Source organism: Ochlerotatus camptorhynchus, unplaced genomic scaffold (assembly GCF_037179485.1).
Source record: "Ochlerotatus camptorhynchus isolate MF236.1 unplaced genomic scaffold, CSIRO-AGI_Acam_v1.1 ptg000017l, whole genome shotgun sequence".
Lineage (NCBI taxonomy): Eukaryota > Metazoa > Arthropoda > Insecta > Diptera > Culicidae > Ochlerotatus > Ochlerotatus camptorhynchus.
In genome coordinates, this window is record NW_027040509.1 from 589,996 (window position 1) to 610,389 (window position 20,394).

Sequence of the window (20,394 nt, forward strand, 5' to 3'; positions counted from 1 at the left end):
GCAAGCTTTGTGTTTGAAATTTATGTGAACGAATCTCACAGTCAGCCATCCATTATTCAGTGCCCAAATTTAACCCACCAGTACCACCCAAATCACGCAAGAATCAATTTACACTCGTTAAAAAAATGCCTCCTTTCGTCCATCATCGTATCATGATCTTCATAAACTTTTTGTTTGTTTATCCAACCGCTCCACTTGGAGTTTCCAAACCAGCTGTTCACATATATAAATTTCGCGTTCATAACCACCCAGCTGGTGCTTTGCTCTCCCAATGCCGTCTCTTGCGTTAATTTGCTAAGTGAATTCAGATTAGATTCGCCACTGCCGACCGCACCCAGATTGATGCACTGCAATTTGGTATTCTTAATTTTCTCAAATCTACCAACCCAGTAAGTTTGAATGCGAATTTCCTTTATTTTTTTTTTTTCATCTTTCTAGGTCAACGGGTCCAGCGCTGATCTGTTTTGTATATATTTTTCCTGCGTGAATAAACATTTTCTGAAGAGGCTTCTGACTGTGTGCTGCGAACATCCATAAACATTAGAAAACCATGAGCCGGCAGCGCGAGATTTAATAAAATCAAAACGAAACAAGACAAAAAATACGCCTGGGACCTGAGAGAGCATCTGGCAATCGTGTTTTCCGTTGGTGCGGTGTGATTCGGACGGGAAGCTGATAGCTTTATTGAATATTTTTTAGTCGATGGAGTGGTTTGGTGCGTGTAATGATGGAATTGAAATTCCTTCCGATTTTTTGCTCTTTCAGATGGAAATCGACGATTGCGAAGATTGAATTCTGATGAAGGTAGAGCAGAAGAAGAATCAATTTTGCTTTGCTTGTTGGGAGTCGGAGAACTAGGTTATTGGACAAACTTTGACCCTTCCTGGAAGCATATCGTCTTCAATATATGAAGCTGCAGAGTTCATTAAAAATTCATGAATGTTCGATCCTAGCCAAATAGGGCGGAGCAGCATATTGCTTCCCATGTGAGCGACTTTTGGTGGCAAATTTACGGTCATTGCTATGGGTTCCGTTCCTTCACCTTTTTCCCAAGGATCAGGGGTGGATTATCACATCGTAAAACTTATTCCCAAGTCACATCACATGCACGTTTACGGTTGTTATTATGCATATGTGTTTTCGTCGTCTTCGCTCGGCATCCTCTTGGGACTTTTGTTATTACAAAGCAGAGTCCTTCGCACTCGACGAAAAGTGTCAATTTGGGTGATGTTTTCCTCATTTCGATTCAGTTGTTTCTTCCGACCTGAATCGATACAGCAAGCCTGTGTGGGCGCTACGGATAAACACTTTCCAATCCAACCAACCAAATGACCCAGATATCAAATATGATGGGACGTTCTGCACTCATTCATACAAAACTGGTATGACAACAATCAACACCTACTCAAAAAAAAAAGTTTCTTCCAACTTCAGAAGATCGAATCGAACTGCACTGCCAACATCAATATGTACAAGGTAGGTAGACAGGTAACCGGTAAAAGGCTCAGGTGTTTCCTCTCTCGGTGTCAACTTTCAAAGCATTATTCCAGCCTCGCTCAGCCCCCGGAAGTTGGATGGTATCTCGTGCTTCGTTCCCGTTCAGAGTCTATTTTTGGGAGCAATTTCGTCTGCAGCCATAGCTGAGGCAAAAGGCGTACATGTAATCTAATATGAAAATCCATTAGATATACGCGACGTGGCGGTAATGGTTGTGGTTAGAAACTTTTCCCCTTCAGGTTGTGTCGTAATCGCGGAAAAACTGATAACGCTTTGAAGTTTTATCACAAAACTGTGAAGCGTAGAGGATTTTCATTTCAACTAAATTTGGGGTAGTCTTTTTGGAAATTTTGCATACTATCATTGCAAGACGTCCGTGATAATGCACGCAATTGATGGACATTATTTGGATCTAGATGAATTTGGCTTAGATAGAGCAGTTTTTAAATCTATTTTTGTATATATGCCCATTTTAATCATACACATAAAAAAATATTGAATTTAGAAAATATACAGGAAATTATTCAAAATTTGGTACTTCTTATAACTACTTCTAATAACATATTCAGCAATCTTTCTCTCCGATTTTATAATAGATAATATTTGGGCTAAAAATTGTTTGGTCGTTCTGAAATAAAAAAAAATACCATGAACGCTACCAGAGCGGTGAACAAAGGAGTTAAAGCTTCCTTGTTTTCTAAATCATTAACTAGAATCATGACAAATTTTGAAAAAGGTGGATAGTGGTGTAGTGGTAAGCGTGATTACCTCTCACCCCAGCAGGCCTGGGTTCATACCCATTCGGCGCCGCCGGGATGTTCTGAGGCATAACATCTCTGATCACGCCTTTCTTCGGAAGCGAGGTAAAGCCGTTGGTTCCCGGTTAATGAGTTGATAGGTCGATTGGTAGGGTCCAGGTGTGGGAGCTGCCTCTCTGACGTTGGTAGCGGAAAACAAGATCGACGGAAAACAAATCAAGAAAAAAAAGGTGGAAGCTCTACAAGATTGCCATATTTTTTGTCGAATTTAAGATCATAAATTAAGCCCGAGATTGTGTTTTGTGTAGGAATAGGAATTTGAGCGGGGTTCTTTCTGTTTGTATTCTTTAGTATGACGCGCTTGACATAGATGGCCCACAGCGACTAACGAAGAGCTACTGATTCCGATCAATAGCGGTGCGGCTTCTTCCTCCTTCTATGGATGATCATTAGACTGATGCAAAATTTGAAATTTTCCCTCCACAGTGTTCAAACGGTTTCAAATCGGGTGCTGATTTGGCTCCAAATGTTTAAACTCATTTGATAAGAAACTGACTTGGCACAAACCATTTGAAGTTTATATGGAAATTATCATGGGAAAACCAAACTTTTTGTTCATTGTCTTCTAGCCTTTTTACATATTGAACTGTTAACAAATTCTATTGCTAATCTTATGGGAATTTTTATCTGATACTTTTGTGCAGAAAATCGTTTTTCAGTCAAACGTCAAATTAAATAGTTATTAATTGTTTAATAGATTTATAATCTTATGGCAAGATTAAGCAACTGTATTGTGGGCAACACTGTATTCTGCAGTGTGACATAGTAGCCATGATTTTTGTCCTCTATTCTACGCGCCATAAACAATAATGTTGCCTGCTGAACAGTTGATTGAGCATAATCATAAGACATAAGTGACCTTAATCATTAATCATTTTTGTTCCTTACGTTTTATCAAAAAGTGGCCTTGAACAAAGTTGTAGCTGAGAAAATTTTCAACAAGCTTAGCTATCATTTTCTAAAGTACAGTGAACTGGTGAACTTTGAGATAGATATGAACCGAAATTATGGTTTCTCCATAGTAATTCCCATATAAACTTCAAATGGTTTGTGCCGATTCAGTTTCTCACTAAATGAGTTCAAATTTCGGGAGGCTAATCAGGGCCCAATTTGGAACCGTTTGAGCACTGTGGAGCGAAAATTTCAAATTTTGCATCAGTCTAATGATCATGTGGGCAGCAGCTTGCTTCTTGCATTCAGCCTTTCGTTGTGTACTGGATCACACCACCACTCACCACGCGGTGATTGAATAAACACCTTTTGGTGAGACCGGATGGAATACAACTTTGAAATCCGTGTTAGGGAAATCGCTTTTCGGAGGCAATCGGTTATAATTTTAATTATCATAGCAACAGTTGCACATTCGTGCAAATTTTCAATAGTTACATTTTGAAAAATGATGAACATTTACAGACTCGTAGAAATATTTCTGATCGATTGGTGATAAAATGATTGGAATTGGTCCAGGGGCAGCTGAGTTATTAACGTTCAAAATCTTTCGTTATTTTGTTACATGTTCCATTTCCGGTTTTTACAAAGTGTACCCTCATATAGAAATTACAGACGTAGTTCTACGTCAAAAAAATTAGTCACAAGTCGAGGTAAACGAAATTCGCGTATCTGTCAAGGATAAGCAAATAAGGTAGAATCCGCTTAGACGCCCACATACATCAGGTTTTAAGAAAATTTGTCAACAATCTGTGACAGAAGAATTTTTAAAGTTCTGAGACTTGACCTTTTTTTTAATTCTATCTTAACTTTGATTTTTTTTTTCTTAAAGGAAATAGGTATTTCGGGATTCCTAAGATGGAATATTCAAAATTTAAAACTTAAAGAAAGTTTCTAGATAGGGTTAACTACCCCATTTCCGGCTTATTAAGCACAAACCCCTCTTAGTCTTTCTTAATATAGCGCAGTTTAGCACCAAACGGAATGCTATTTTTACTGAAAAATTCGGCCTAACGCATTAAAACGCCAATGCATTCACTTTGGCCTATCGGATGAAGATAAAAATTGATTCGGTCGGAGCCCTTCTTTTGTTTTTGGTAACAATGGGTACAAACCTTCATATCACGCGTTCTCATTGACTTCGTTCGGTAGCTTATAAACTAAAGTATCGTACCAAACGCATAATTGACTTGTTAACTCTGAAATTATGGATTTATTTGAAGTTTTCTGCTTGATAGGCCCAAAATGGGCGATTAGGCCGAAGTAGTTCTCTGCCCTATAGGTACTAAAAGGAACAGTATTCTATCACTGTCAAGAATTTGCATGATCCCAAAAGAGTTCTAAGACTTTAATTGTTGTTTATTAATTTATTTGATAAGGCTCAATCGAATTAACTTTACAGAGCCGAGGATTCTTGTTCACTCTTCAATACATCTTAAAACTATAGTCAAAAGGTACAACACAATAAACACTTTATCTTCCGCTATCCAATAAGCCTCCTTCATCAGAACGGGAGCCGCTTCCAGTAGTTTCATTGTATGGCAGTATCGCCAACGGGGAGTAGAGCGCTTCCATTGCAGCAATAGACGCAAAACGTGGTCAGCAATCACACACTCATCACGAAACGGTTGCTGAACTGCTGATTAAGAACAATAAGGAAGACCACACAGTGGTTGCTGCCGAGTAAACAGACGATCACGTGTCACACATCGAGACTGGTCTACTTCTGTCGACAGCGGAGTGAACACTGATCTAAGACTTTAAGAAGTAGTAATTTTTCTACGATTTATTCATGCAGGGTATCTACTACCAGAAAAAGACCTTAAGATTCCTGGAAAACCAGGAATCTTCAAGGAATTTTATTTCATCTGGAAAAACCTAATATGATCAGGTAATTTTCAAATTTTCTTTATCGAGCAAATTTTTTAATACAGTAAGTACGCCAGAGAAACTTCGAAAACATTTTAAAATATTTCATAAAACAACCAAATTTATCTTCCTCGTTAGTTACTCCTACTGTTTGAACGAATAATTTAGGAGTGGATTTATCTTCAGTAACTACATACATTCTTAGGCTTGAATTGTTGTTGCTAAAGCACTGGATAATTTCCACAGATTTTAAAGTTAGACTATTCGTTGAAATCTTGGACTCATTGAAATCAAACTTGAGAAATTTTCAAGAATCTGAAACGAAAATAAATATTCAACACTACACACCAAAAAATTCTGAATTTTACTGGCGATCCATGCATGCAAACATTCATACATGTAAATTTCCTTTTTCACGTAAATTAGCAACTTGCAAGAAATGTTGCAAACAAAAGTGGACAGTTGCATACAATATATGGGATATTGCATGACATGTCTCATAAATTTACACGATCTATAATCTAAATTTGTATGATATATGACGCTCCATTTATGTGCATCATAGTAACGGAAATTTACACTACTTTTTTTTTAGCTGTGTACGGACATAGAATAAATTCCTTAAACCCAGATTTCGAATAAATTTTAGGCCTTTCAAAAGTTGCAAAGCTCATCAATTTAATGGATGAATTTCATATGATGGCTTTTTTTTTGATCCCTAGGATTGATTTCAAGGAAATTTAGAGGATACATTTTTAGGATAGTGAAATCTGAGGACTCTCGTACAACATTAGCTCTTAGGAACTTCAGACTCCAGGTTAATCGTAAGGAGAATTCCAAGGTTTTTCTGAGTAGCATTCCAAGCTAATCCTGAGTAGCATTCCAAAGTAAATTTATAAGAGAGTTCTCTGGAGCATTCCAAGGCAATTCCAAATTCCAATTCAATAAAGTTCTGACTAAAACTGCAAAGTAATTATAAGGCGACCTTTTTAAAGGTTTTGGAAGGACAACTAAAATTGAATTCTAAGGAGAATTAGAGGTGAAGTAGAATTCCAATAGAAGAAGGCGAATCCCATGGGAATTTTGAAAACAATTCAATGAAAATGCTGATCATGATTCGAAAAGTACTCGTTAAGAGTATTTCGAAGAAGGTTTAAGGAAAGCTTCAAGAAAATTTTCAATGAAGTTCTGAGGTTAATTTCAAAGGAATAATATAGAGGATGTCAGGGTTGTTACTGTAATCACCTTAAGACAACTCAAATAAGAGATCCTAGGGAAGTATGAGGACTATTTCAAGAAATTCAACTTCAATTCTTCCAAATCCTGGAAATTTTCAGTTGTAGTCCTGGGAAAAAATAACAAACTCAGGGAATTTTATTTAGCAATATAAGTAGACACCCTGTTCTTAGTCCCAGGTAAACAAATGGTCCCAACTAAACAATAAAAATCAGTTGATTAGACATGGAAAAATTGTTAAAATTCAAGGATTTTCTAGAAATGTACAATATAAAGGGTGTCCACGATGAAATTGCCACACTATGAAATTGCTCTTACTTTTTAACCGTTGGGTAGAATTTAATGAAAATTTGGGTGGATTTAGTTCATAGTGCATTATTTACATCCTGCAAGTTTTAAAGTCCTGTGATCAAAACTCGCGGAAATGGAGTCGAAAGAACAGCTCGTGCGTGATAAAATCTTGCGCATTCATCACGAGAACAAGGATCTCTCGCATCGTTCCATCGCTAAAACGTTGGGAATCGCGAATTCCACGGTGTCGCGAGTGATTAAGCGGTTCGAGGAACGGTTGACCACCGATCGGAAGCCCAGAAGTGAAGGAAAAAGTATTCCGTACAACACCAAAAATCACAACCGCGTAGTTGGGGCCTTCAACCGAAATCCGAACGCCTCCGTTAGGGATGTGGCTAAGAAGCTGCACCTAAGCCGAAGTTTTGTCCAGAAGGCCAAAACTAAGGCTGGGCTTCGAACGTTCAAGGTACAAAAGGCCCCTAATCGCGACGAGAAGCAGAACAAGTCCGCCAAAACCCGTGCCAGGAAGTTGTACCTCAACATGGTGACGAAAGTTGAATGCTGCATCATGGACGACGAAACATATGTGAAGGCCGACTTCAAACAGATCCCCGGCAACCTGTTTTTCACGGCCAAGGATAAGTTCAGCGTTCCGGAGCATGTCCGCACTCAGAAGATGTCCAAATTTGCGAAGAAATTCCTGGTTTGGCAAGCCATCTGCACGTGCGGGAAGCGGAGTGCACCTTTCGTGACCCAGGACACGATGAACGGACAGGTGTACATAAAAGAGTGCCTCCAGAAGCGGCTGCTTCCTCTCCTGAAGGCTCACAACGTCCCAACAATCTTCTGGCCGGATTTGGCCTCATGCCACTACTCCAAGGACGTGCTGAAGTGGTATGCGGACAATAAGGTCAATTTCGTGCCGAAAATGTTCAACCCTCCCAACACTCCGGAGCTCCGCCCCATCGAGAAGTACTGGGCGATTATGAAGCAGCACCTTCTTAAACGACCTAAGGTAGTGAAGACAGTCGAGGAACTGAAGAAAGTATGGGTTTACATGCAAAAAACGGTTGATTCACAGGTTGTGCAGAATCTTATGGCCGGGGTTAAGGCCAAGGTGCGGGCATTTGCGTACGGACTGTAAATAAAATACGAGTAAAATGGTAAAATGAAGTTTAATAGTTATTTCTCAATCCCTGAAAATTTTATGGCAATCGGATGAAAACTCGAATTTTGCGAATCAATTTTGTGTGTGGCAATTTCATCGTGGACACCCTTTACATGGAAACTAAATGAACAAAATTGAAATGCAGGAATTAGATTTTTTTAAAGATTCCGATCCTAAACAAAATCCAATAGGTTTCTGGCACATTTGGAAAATTTCAAATTCTCTGTTTTTATTTAAACTCTGAAACATTATTTTTTCTTAAACCAATGCAACTTATTTATTTATAATACTCCAGATTTAAAATGGTTTAAAAACTCTGGTAAGAGGACAATACTAGAATGGTGTCAATATATGTCGAAGGATACACTTTGCTTCATCATTCTTTAAATCTCGATCATTGGTGGAAAAAAAACGAAATGACTCGGGACTTCCCGGGAATTGGAAAATTTATTTTGATCCTGTGATCAGATAGCATTATTAGAATGCTTGTTTTACTTTCTGTTAATCTATACATGTAGACCTCTAACTTACTCTGGCATCATCTTCCGGCTTCCAGGAAGTTTTTTTTATTTCTCCTTGGAAGTTTCTCCTATTTTTCCTGAAAGCTTCTTCTAACTACCAAAGAAAGATTTTTTTTTCAATTGCTTCCAAAAATTTCCTTTCCAATTACCGTACTTTTTCTGGTTTCCCTGGAAATATTGTTCGAATGTTTTTTAACTTCACCCGGCAAATTCTTCTTTTCTTATAACTTCCCTCCAAGTTCTCTACCATTCTTGATCTGGAAGATTTTTTCCGGAGCTTCTTCCGGAGCAATTCCCAGAACTCTTTCAGGTGTCGCCAGACAGTGTCTGTTGAGCTTGAAAGATAGTTCCTCATAGTTAATAAAAGCCAAATTTATGGCAAGGAAATCTCGAAGGATAGACGAAGTAAGATAAAAAATTCAAGTCGATTTCAGCAAAATTTACTTCTTTAGAATAACCAGCAAACCATTAACGACTGACCATTTGGCGGATAGTAAAGTGAGCGTGGCCCTCGAATTCATAAAACATTGTCGAAAGTTTAAAAACATATCAGCCTTCTCCAGATCTTGCGAATAGATGGCAATCGAAATAACAACCGACGGCAAACCACTGAAACTGTTAGTTAGCGGAGATTAGCTGGTTTCCGATGCTTAGCAGCGATTTTATTCGGCGAAAGAATCAACTCTTCGAAAATTTCATTCAAGCGTTCATCCCTGCATCGTTGGATGGTACACTTCTGTAACCATCCGGTAGAAGGGGATCTTTTTCGGGAACGATTGCGCTTCCAGCTGTTCGAAATGCGAAATGTTGTAAAATAGCATCGCAAACTATCTGAGTAACTGCCCCCAATCCATCGGGAGAAAACCGCCTGAAAGAACCCTGGATCCCACAGCGCAACTATCGAAAGATAAACAAACTTTGACGTTTAACTTTTTGCAGGCAACTTTGCCTCCATAAATGCTGCCATAAATCTGAACGGGTTAGGATCAAGCAAAATGGCTTTAGATAAATACAATTCAGCCTGGACGTTTTCTTCATAAAAGCCATTTTAAAACCTTATGAATTTTTTAAGGATTTCTAGAAAGCAAAACAACTTTTTCACAAATGACCCATGAAAATCTACTTTTATGCCACAATTAGTTTGCTTGTTTTTTACAATGTTCGATTTTCAATCTATATTTCCTTGGATATAACTATATTTTGGTAAATTTAGCAATAAGCAAACATTTAAATGCGAAAATCATAAAAAAAAAATCTCGACAAAGCTCGATCTGAAGATTTTTTTTTTAGTAAAATAATTAGTCAAATCGACGTTTTACGAGATCGGACTTATTTTTTCGATGTTTTCACGTACATTTCACATAACATTTAACAAGGCACTTAAAACTAGGCCATTTGTTCTCATTATTATATATATTTATCTCAATTGTAATAAATTTGGATATTCAACAAGATTTTTATACCATCAGTTTCTATTTTAATTATTTTGATAAGATCGGATTCATAAATCCTTTTCTATCTTGATTGATGCTTTCATAGTGGATTTAGCATGCGGCTAGGGGAAATGGCTCGAAAAGGGTTTTTATTGTTGCTAAATAGCTTTTATTGTAGCTTTCAAATGGTTCTCAATGCGTTCGTCATACAACCTTTTGCAGTAAATCAATCTAGAAGAGCTTCGAGAATACACCCTTCAGAACATTTTCCAGGCTGGGCCAACTAGAGATATTCTAGTCTTAATGAGGTTTTGGTGGATGCATTAATGACAAAATAGCCTTGACCAGTGTTTTATGAATGTTGTTTTATAGTAGTATTTCATAAAACTTAAAATGTTACTTGGGTTGTCACTTTAGTTTGTGGACATGTTTCGAATACACTGGAGTCGCTTTTTACGCGGGCGATACGTGCCGCGTAAAAAAACCGCGTAAAAAAAAACTACCGAGATTTTGATTTTTCACATGCTTAAATATTTTATATAAATCGGATTTTGATGCCATTCGTAATTATAGCATGCTATGGTCGATATAGACATATATTAAAAATTTCTGTATTTACACCAAAAATTGTGATTTTTTTTTAAAGTATGCCATTCGATTACTTATAGCTTGAAACAGATAATGTGATTGGAATCAAGTCGATAGGTTGTATCGTTGTCGAGAAATCGTTAAAAACGTACCGCGTAAATTGCGACTCAGCGGCACTAACTGTGTAAAAAAAACGCGTAAAAAAAATCGCGTAAAAACAGTGTATTCTAATTGGGACCGTCGGGATTTTCTGATCACGCCAGAGAAGTGAAGCCGTTGGTCTCCGGTCCATAAGTTGATGGGTCGATAGGTAGGGTCCAGGTTTGGGAGCTGCTTCCCTGGCGTCGGTAGCTTTGGTACTCAGTACGGAAAACAAGATCAACGGAAAACAAATCAAGAAAAAAGTCACTATTTGGTCACTATTTTCGTTATTTTAGTCACTAAAGTCACTACTATTTTATCACATACTCCTGCCCTCCACAAAAAAAGTTGATTCGTTCCGGCCTAAATATGCACTAGCCGAAAAACCTACAAATATTCCGTGCTACTAATGCAATTAAAACGCTTACCATAAACTCTATCCAACCAATCGAAGAGTTCAACGCCTGAACAACAATTTCTGCAGACATCTGGCAGACTTGGTACTCTATAGCCGCTTCAGATCCGTTTCCTTCACCCTTCAGTCAATGGTGTCAATAATAATAGATAGTTATACCTCATCATATATTCCTCACAACAATGCCCGGAACATCGCTGCAAGCAGTTTATCGCTCCTGCAGCCATTCTCCTTCATCCATCTACCATTTTATCGATATCTGACACACAGAACACTATAATTCTCGATTCAATTTTCACTTGTCCTATTAAGTGCCTTCTTGCCCTGTTCCCACTCTCAGCCATCGCCCACATGCTGAAAGAAAATCGATCGATATTGTACTGTGTATGACACAAAGAGTACATCACACAGCCCTTCATCCTACTCATGCAGCTTGGCGCGGTTTGTTGTTGAACGCCACAACGTCTATCTGGTCGCGCCGTGTGTAGAATGTACCTTGGCTTGAATAGCATGCCTTCCGGCTCACGGAGTCGCCGTTGCGGAATGAGATAATCAATAACGTGGAATTAAAAATTCATCACTTGACACGACCCGGCGACGACGTTGTTGCCGATGAAGCTCTGTCTGTGGATGGCTCAGTTCGGGTTGATTCTGTCACCACCAGCACGGCCTCGTCATGCAGTTCGGTAAATGTGCATTAACTGTAGTAGAATGTTATGCGTTACGAATTGCTTTAATTATTGTTGCGATTGGCAATGGACGACTTCGGTTTGAGGCTGTGGTTTTGTGGTCAGCAATTTCCTATCGGGTTACGTTGTATGTGAGTAGAGTCAAAGCCAGTGTAGGTTACCTCATTGAAGGTCTCTTTATCTGTGGCACTGCCATATCCTCCGTATGAAAAGAAAACCGTCATTCTCCGCACATAATCGTTGTACCGCGTAAGGCATCCTTTCATCGCCGCAACATGAACAGGCTTTCAGCTTTCTTTTGTTGCCATTTTTGCGCATATTTATTCATACCGTGCTACACACCAATCTTTCCTAGGGTTCTGGTTGAATTTCCGTCACTTTACCTTTCTTTTTCGAACGGGTTTGAACAATTTATTTTTCTACTAAAGATGATCTCTGAATTTATTTGCCTTTCCATTTGTTCCGCTGGATTCGATAAAGAGTTCAAATTTGTTTAAATATTGTGAAAATTCTAACACTGCTTCTTGATTCTATTTTCCTCCTATGAGTTTCAATTCCGTTCAACCACCACAGGTGGTAAATGTCGTAGAAAATAATTTACATTCCGTAAATCAATGAATGAAACTTTTGTAGGCTTTGATATTAGCTACAACTTTTGACAGTAACTCAAACAGGGTGGCCAGCGAACCGAGAAAACCGGGAATACCGGGAAGTATCCGGGAATTCGAAAAGTAACTGGGAAAAGCGGGAAAAACCCGGGAATTCGACGAGAGAACATGGAAAATAGATTAACTATACCATAGGAACAACTTTAATACCAGAATTTCAGAATAAAGTATATAAACAGAGTGTTTCTTTACCGTGCTCTATTTTCATCAGTTTCCCGTCTTATTTTTTTAGAACCTAATCACTCAGCAATATTTTAAATTGATTTGTGTTGTTCCAATTTCAGATGGCCCTAAAATAATTGATTGAAGATAGATACTGGACTTTGGAAACAAATATTTGGTTAAACCGAAACTGAACAATTCTTTTCCGTGGTTTTAATTTTTCGTTATTTAAAATTCTCATGATATGAATACCAGAATTAACTTGAAATTCTTCTGAAATTAACCAGAAAACGCTCCGCGTAATGATTACCGTTGATTTTTTTTTTAGTTTCCTTGAAACCCCTTCTTAGAATTTGATTGTAATATTTCTTACAATTCCCTTGAACCTATTCGGAGACTTCGACATTCTTTTCAAAACTTTCTTTTAACTTTATTCAAAGCAGCAGAAATCTTTCGAAATGTTATTTAGAAACCCCTTGGATATTTTGAAGAATTTCTTTCTAATTATCAGCATCAATAATCATCAATTTTGTTGGTACTCTATGATGAATCTTTCGCCAGAACACTCTTAAAACTCTGTTTCTTGTTGAATTCTCAAAAATTATGATAAATTCTTCATAAAATTCATCTGTGATTTTTCTTACGTTTCTCATACAAATTTCTTAAGAATCACAACTCCTTTTGAAATCTTCTAAAATTACATAATAATTTAATTTAGAACTTGCTTTTTTCTCCACTGAAATCCCTCCAATTTCATCTAACAATCTCTAAGGACTGTATGTCAAAATAATTCTGGAATTCTGCTCAGAACTTCTCCTTCGAAAACTATGTGGGAATCCTCCTCAATAGTTGTTTGAAATCAACACTTTGAATACTTTTAAATTTTACTGACAATTCCAGAGTTTGTCCGCATGATTCTATAGGTTGTTCTGTAATTTGTTATAACCCTTAAAATGCAATGACAATTATAGTTCAACAACTCATAAGTATGATTTATTGGGGGAGGTTGTTCATTGAAACTTCCGGTCCGCTTCGTAGCATAGTGCTTGCTAAGAGGTGCAAGGTGGTAACCCACTGATTACCCGACGATCGGCCAAATTTGGAAGACGTCTGCATTGAATTGTCTCACATTGTAATATTCCGCCCACTATATCACAATCAATTGCGAGTAGCTGAGCGAAATGGAGACAAGGAAAGCATTTGGTACAGGACCAAGTCTCTCCCGGCTGGCGCCAAAACAATGAACCTGGAAGCAACTGGATCAAGTTGTCATGGGGCACGAAATGATCCTGTTGCATGGCTTGGAGCTGTTGCAATCGAGGAAGGGGGGGGGGGGTGGTGGGGTTGGTGCTAATGTTTAATTTGTTTTTGTATAATTTCAGGTGTTAAGGTGGTTCGCTGCCTCTGGATAGTGGGTTTGACGGTGGTTCAGCAAGAATAATATTGAGACATACGGGAATGCAACAAACGTGTCAAATTAACTGCATTGGTAACGAAAACACAAAGGAGCGTACACCAGATATCACACACTAAGGTGATGGTAATAAGGTCGGTGATAATATAACATTTACACAAAAGCGGAGATCAAATCAGATTGGTCAACGTACCAAAATTCGAAACTTCGATTAAAACGTGGAATCTGTGCAGCACCAGTGGAGAACACTCAAAAGCTGCAAGTCTCATCAACCGCTGCCTGCGGTATATAACTTGTGGCTGGTGGCCTCACAAATGGATCTCAGATGTAAATGTCATCAGAAGCCGATATCAATAGAAATTAAGTCTGCAGGCAAGCGCTTGATTATGAATTAAATCCGCCAGAACATCGCAGCAAAGGCAAATACCAAGGTGGCGGAGCGTCAACAAGGAAATTAAGCAAGCCGATAGGAATTTGACCTGGGCCCAGGTCAAGCAGCTACCCAGAATGGAAGTCTTTCACGTTGGCCCTGAGGTTCCCTGGTATTTGAGTACGACGACGATGGACGTTGCCCCTTGGAACGGAATGAAAGCGAACAAACCTGATGTTGCACAACAAGCCGGCGTGTGTTTTTTTTTTTTTTTTCTTTAGCAAGAAAACAAACTCCTCTATCTCTCTTCTTTATTCTTTTAATCTCTTACTATCCCCTAATCGCAGGGCTGGTAGTGAGTCACTTTTTAGTGACTTGGTCACTTTTTTCAAGCCAGTCACTAAAAAGTCTCTCTTTTAAGGGTAAAGTCACTAAAGTCACTTTTTCTTGTAATCAGTCACTATTTTCAACAACTTTTTTAGCGTGAATTTATTTCAAGATTGATCATTATTTGCTTTGTGACGTTAAATCGTCTTTCTCTATCTACAGGGTGTCTACTCATTTTTCTAAATAAAATTTCCTGAGTTTTCCAGGTATTTCCAGAACTTTAACGGATAAATTCCAGGCTTATAATAAGAAAGATATTTTTTAAATGCGTTTAAAATATGCTGTTTCTGAAAGATAAAAACAACAGTAATTAACCCAAACGTTTTTAAGACATGGCAATCAGTTTTAAAGAAGCAACTTCATTCCATTTTTAGCATTTTAGCACTTACTTAATTTCTCACTTTAATAAAGTTAAAAAAGAAACGTAATTAATTTGAGTAAGTCCAGATCTAAAAATATTCAATAACTTGTAGTTTCGTATTGCATGTACAAGCTCAAGATATTGAAAATTTTCAAAGTGCATGAACTAAGGAAAACATTAAATGATTTATTTTAGTTCGTAATTAACTTTATGAAAGATTAGAGATCTTCATTGCAGTCCCATCAACTTCACAACAATTGTAGGAACTTTAAAGAAGTTCTGAGGAATGAAAGGAAATGATGAAAATTTCAGTGAAGCTCCAAACTACGGTAACATAAGGGAAGTTAACACACTGAAATTATGGGGAACTTACTGGTGTTAAGCAAAGTTGAGAATTATAGGAAACTTGTGCAAATTTTTAAGAAGTTCTAAGCACCTCAGAAAAGCTAGATCTAGAGATCTTAGGGGAATTTCAGATCTTAAGAGCAATTCCCATGACTTAAGTTCAGACTTTTTGGAGCAGTTTAAATATCTATAATCGTAAATTTAGAAAAATTGAGAACCTTTAATATGTTCTAAGAATTTCAGGGAAGTACGGAGAATTTATGAAAACCTCAGAAATATTTCAGGAACTTCACAGAAGTCCAAAGAAGTTCAGGGAAATTTATTTTCAATAGAATTGAGAGCTTTAGGGAAGCTTCGGGAACATCAAGACCGATCAGAGAATCAAAGGACAGTTCAAATAATTTCAAGAAAATTTTAGAAACCTTAAAAAAGTTCCGGAAACTTCAGCAAAGCTTCGATAGAACTCTGGAACGTGATACAAATTATTCGAACAACCGGAAACCGTGAGAGTATTTTAAGGATGTTATACCATGGATTTTTTTATTATAGTCACTTTAACGCTCTTGGGTCATTCGTGACTTGTCCGGGGGTGAGATTTGAACTCGTGACTTTGGCGTGAGAGGTATGCATGCTAACCACTACGCCGGGGTCGCCCCCGGATATTTAAAGAACTTTAACAAATGCGAAAATTAAGCTAAATTTATGAAAAAATGCGAGAATTTTTATTAAACAGCGATAAATATTTTCATGGAATTCCAGGGAACTTAGAATTGAGAATAGTTTAATGATATTCAGCGAAGTTCCGAGTACTTCCAGGACGATTAGATAGCTTCAGAATAGTCCCATTAACTTAAGCAAATTTGCAGAGAGTTACAAGGAATTCCGTGGAATTCTGGGGTATTCCAAGAATTCTATGATTGATCTAAAAACGTCAGGGAATTTTGATTATATATATCAGAAAATTTGCCGGATTATTAACTTCAGGTAAGCATAGGTAAGTTCAGGGAGAATAAGTGAGCATTTTTGATAGTTAGAATACCTAAGGAAAATTGTCGAAACTTCAAAGCAAATCAATTAATTTCAGTTAAGTTGCGGGTTCTTAAAATATATTGATCAATTTAGGGCTGTCTAGAGAACTTCAGAAAAATCATGAGAACTTCAGTGAAAATCAAAAAAATATATTAATTATTTTGTTCTAATTCCATGCAAATTGTGCGAGCATCAAAGTGCCAGAAATTTAGAAAACTTCGAAAACTTCACAGAAGAACAGTGGCCATTAGAAACATTTCGAGAATTTCATAGAAATGTTTGGAGCTTAAGGGGAGATCCAGGAGCATTTGAAAAAAGTTTAGTACACACCTTCCCTTGGAATTCTACTCACATTGAAAGTCTCCTAAGAAATCATTGGCACAAATTCCTTAGATTTCTTCTCATAATTTGTTTGGCGAACTCTCCTGAATTTATTTTCCGAATTCCTTTGAAGATGTCCTGGAGTTATTCTCAGATTTAATTGTGATCCTTCTTTTAGTATTTAAAAAATCCAAGGACTTTATTTGTTTTCTACCACAAACTTTATGAAATTACCCTCAGAGTGCCCATGGAATTTTCCTTTGAAGTTCACAGGAGTTGTGCTCCTCAGAAATTTCTAAGAGTTTTCAATAAAATTTATTTTTAATTCAATTCAGGATCACTTTTTGGTCACTATTTTTACTACTATAAGTCACTATTTAATCACTTATTTCTTCAACATGGTCACTAAAATCACTATTTTTGACAGCAGTGATCGCTACCAGCCCTGTAATCGGACGCTACCCGAGCAAAGTCGGTTAACAAAATGAAAGCAAATCGATATTAAAGTGTGCAGTTCCTATCATAATGAAAACTCATTTTGATTTCAAATGTTGCGACATAAGTCTGATATCATATTGTGCTTTCATTATGCAGTCAAGACGTTTTAAATGAAAGCAACTTAACTTGAAGTTCTGCTGTTTACGTCTTGTTTAAAATTTAATTGAAATTCATCTGTCGTTGAACTAATGATTATCGTTTATCTGATTAGGTCATTCGTGACTTGCCCGCGGTGAGATTGGAGCCTAAGTATTTCAGCTTGAGAAACATGAATGGTAACCATTTACTCTAGGCCCGTATTCAGTTAAACATTATGAATGCAAAATCAGTAATCAAATTGATTTCATTGAAAGCAGGATTAGTTTTCCGTTTGCTTCAACAGTGTAAAATTTTGCTCTCATTTTTGCTGTGTTAACCGTTAAGTCAACCAAAATGAGATCAACTGGAGTATTCAAAATAAGTTACATCATAACAGCAAATTTTGATTTCAATTTGATCTTCAGCTTTGCTCGGGTAGTGGGACCAAAAAGCCTGCTAGTGAAAGGAAAGTCGTTATGCTATACGGTCTAGCATAGGCCACGACTAAATTTCCGTAGGTTCATGCCTGGCTTAAGTGCAGATCGGTAGGCAGCAGCCTGCCAGGGTGTGAACTGAGCAATAACAAAAATAACAATAACAATAACAACTCATAAGTATGATTTATTTTTCAAATCTTAATTTTTTTTTTAAATCTCACATTTTAATTATTTTTTCTACAAATCTTCCATCACGAAGGTTGTTATTAATCACATATTTTGAAGAAAAGTTCTAGTTTCAAAATTTACAAAACATTTCAAATCCCTGGAATCTTGGGAATCTTCTTAAATCAAATGTTATTATCATTCAAGTAAATTCCTTTCAGTAATATTCTTCCATTATTGGTCTATTGGACGTAGGTATTAAATTTAATGAACCATGTTTAGTTTCACGTTGAGCGAGTTACAACGTCAGTAGGTTTCACATATTTTTTCGTGGTTAACTTTGTACATCAGTATGAATATTGAAAGGTTAATATTTATGTTAGTATAGACAACGGAGTGAAGACACATTTTCTTTATCTGATATCCCTAACAATTTCCTCTAATTCTCATTTGTATCAAGTAATTTTTTTCTGAAACATTTTTTACATTAAGTCTCTTATTTTTCACAATTCTGTCTTATAACCTATTTATCCAGATAGCATTTGGTCTAGTGACCTTAAACTCTGTTACTCAATAAATTCTAGGGCTTTGCAATCATCGTATCGAGCATAAAAGTGATAGAAATTGATTTTTTAAAGCATCTCGAAAGATCAATGATTTGTTTTTAATACATTAAGTGACTCATAGAATTCAATTTATACTTTCAGTTTGAACAAATACTTTCTGTAATTTTGCTTTTATTTTTCCCACAAATAACCTCCGAAAATGTTCAGTTGGCCACGTTTTAAAAAATGCGTACAATTTAGTTTTTTGTTGAATATTAACAACCGGGAAATTTTAAAGATTTTAACCGGGAAAATCTGGAAAAAAAACAGGAATTTCAAAATGAAAATTCAATGGCTACCTTGCTCAAACCTGTATCTCTTATGCATGATGAACAGAACTACCATTGTTTTTCAGTGAATGTAAATTACATTCACTGAAAAACAATAACATGTTCTGCCCGCTCTGATTCGTCATGCATAAGAGATACATATTTGAGTAATTCACAAAAGTTTTAGTTAATATCAAAACCTAAACAGCCTTATACATCGTTTTACGGAATTCTTTTGCCTAGTCACGACATTTTTATGCGTTCGTATCGACTTTGTTCTGTAGCTTTTGAACCAATCACTATCGTATCAAACGTATGATTAATTAGTTCACGTTTTGATATATTTTATGTTTTCTGCTCGATATGACAGAAACAGGCGCTTACGCCGAAGCAGTTCTTTACCCTCTTTCCTTTTTCACCCGAGGACAATGACAAAGCTCAGTGAAGGCAATCATGAATAACGAGGAAGTCCTTTCCTCGACACTGACACAACCATCCGACCAAGTTGCATACATCGAGGAGTCGGTTCTCATCCCGGAGGTTCCTTCGGTAAATGCCACATTGTAGAGCAACATTCATTTGTATTCAACTTGTGCTGAAACTGAAAGTTCTACCTCCTTTCTCCCGTCAATTGGTGTTGGATGTGATGCATCTGGTTGACGAGCATAGATCCGAAAATAAAATTTAATTACACTACCAACACATTCGGGCACATTTGACACATTTCTGTTTCCTTCTTCTTACGGTTGCTGAAATCGATTCCGCTCACGTTCCTACACTTACTAGCCGCTTCTCGTTGGCATGCATGTATGTTCGGTAACGCATAGTACGTAGAAATTGCACGGGACCTGTCGATTTGTTTCCGCCAACATATGGTACCCTTCAGACAGTCAGCCATTCGCCAGACGACGATGACGACGACGATGGCAAGGACTTGGCACTGTGTTGGCGATAAGAACTTCGAATACCGGGAGCAGTGAAACGCCTTCTCACAGAGCATGCATTTTGAGTAGTAAACATGAGCGTCCGGACTGGATGCAAGTCAGAAGGCGACACATGGTTGGCGGGGGCAATCCGGGTGATGTGCGTTTCCGTTTTGTGCTGTTTCCTTCTTTTTTTTTGCATAATCGTCAACCGAACGAATGGGAGGAACCAGCAATGTGCAATGCAGAGTCGTCGCTGGATTTGGATTCACACGTCGCGTCGGTCGTGGGACCTTGGACGAGAAGCCTTTTCACGCTGGAGAGAATTGCTTCAGTTGGGCTGAAAAAAGCGAAAATATATTTCCCTTTGCAGTATGAAGGTTATGACCTTGCTAAGGGTGGTTTCATTTCTTTGTTATATTATTTTAAGGGTAATTCTTCGATCTCAGCTTTAAACCTTTATGTCAGCAAGTCGTGGGTTTGAGACCTTCGGATTTCAACTTTTTCGAAAAATCGCTCTGAATAAAAAATCATGTCAAAATGGGGGCCCCCTTAGCTCAGTCGGTTAAGGCGCAGCTTCAAAGCAAGACCATGCTGTAGGTGGCTCCGATCAATTCCCGGTCCGGTCTTGGAATTTTTCGGGTTGGAAAACTTCTCGACTTCCCTGGACGTAAAGTATGATTGTACTTGCCATACAATTATACAAATGCAAAAATGGCACAGGCATCGATAGCTCTCAATTAATAAC

General features: G+C 37.5%; 2 protein-coding genes across 2 annotated transcripts in view; both read left to right on the forward strand.

Moving 5' to 3' along the window:
- CenG1A (Centaurin-gamma-1A) overlaps positions 1–20,394 on the forward strand; it is a 462,307-nt gene that overhangs the window by 22,255 nt on the left and 419,658 nt on the right. The gene's annotated exons all lie outside the window — the stretch shown is intronic.
- Positions 6,657–7,810, forward strand: LOC135702157 (uncharacterized). The gene is made up of 2 exons (XM_065223171.1): positions 6,657–7,203; positions 7,252–7,810. Exons 1-2 carry the CDS (start codon positions 6,793–6,795, stop codon positions 7,801–7,803), a joined length of 963 nt encoding a protein of 320 aa, XP_065079243.1. The 5' UTR covers positions 6,657–6,792; the 3' UTR covers positions 7,804–7,810.

Bases quoted from the DNA above. Each gene is read 5' to 3' on its own strand.
- LOC135702157 (XM_065223171.1), top strand. From the start codon at position 6,793: ATGGAGTCGAAAGAACAGCTCGTGCGTGATAAAATCTTGCGCATTCAT. The intron at 7,204-7,251 runs GTGACGAAAGTT...ACATATGTGAAG, and splicing joins GGAAGTTGTACCTCAACATG to GCCGACTTCAAACAGATCCC.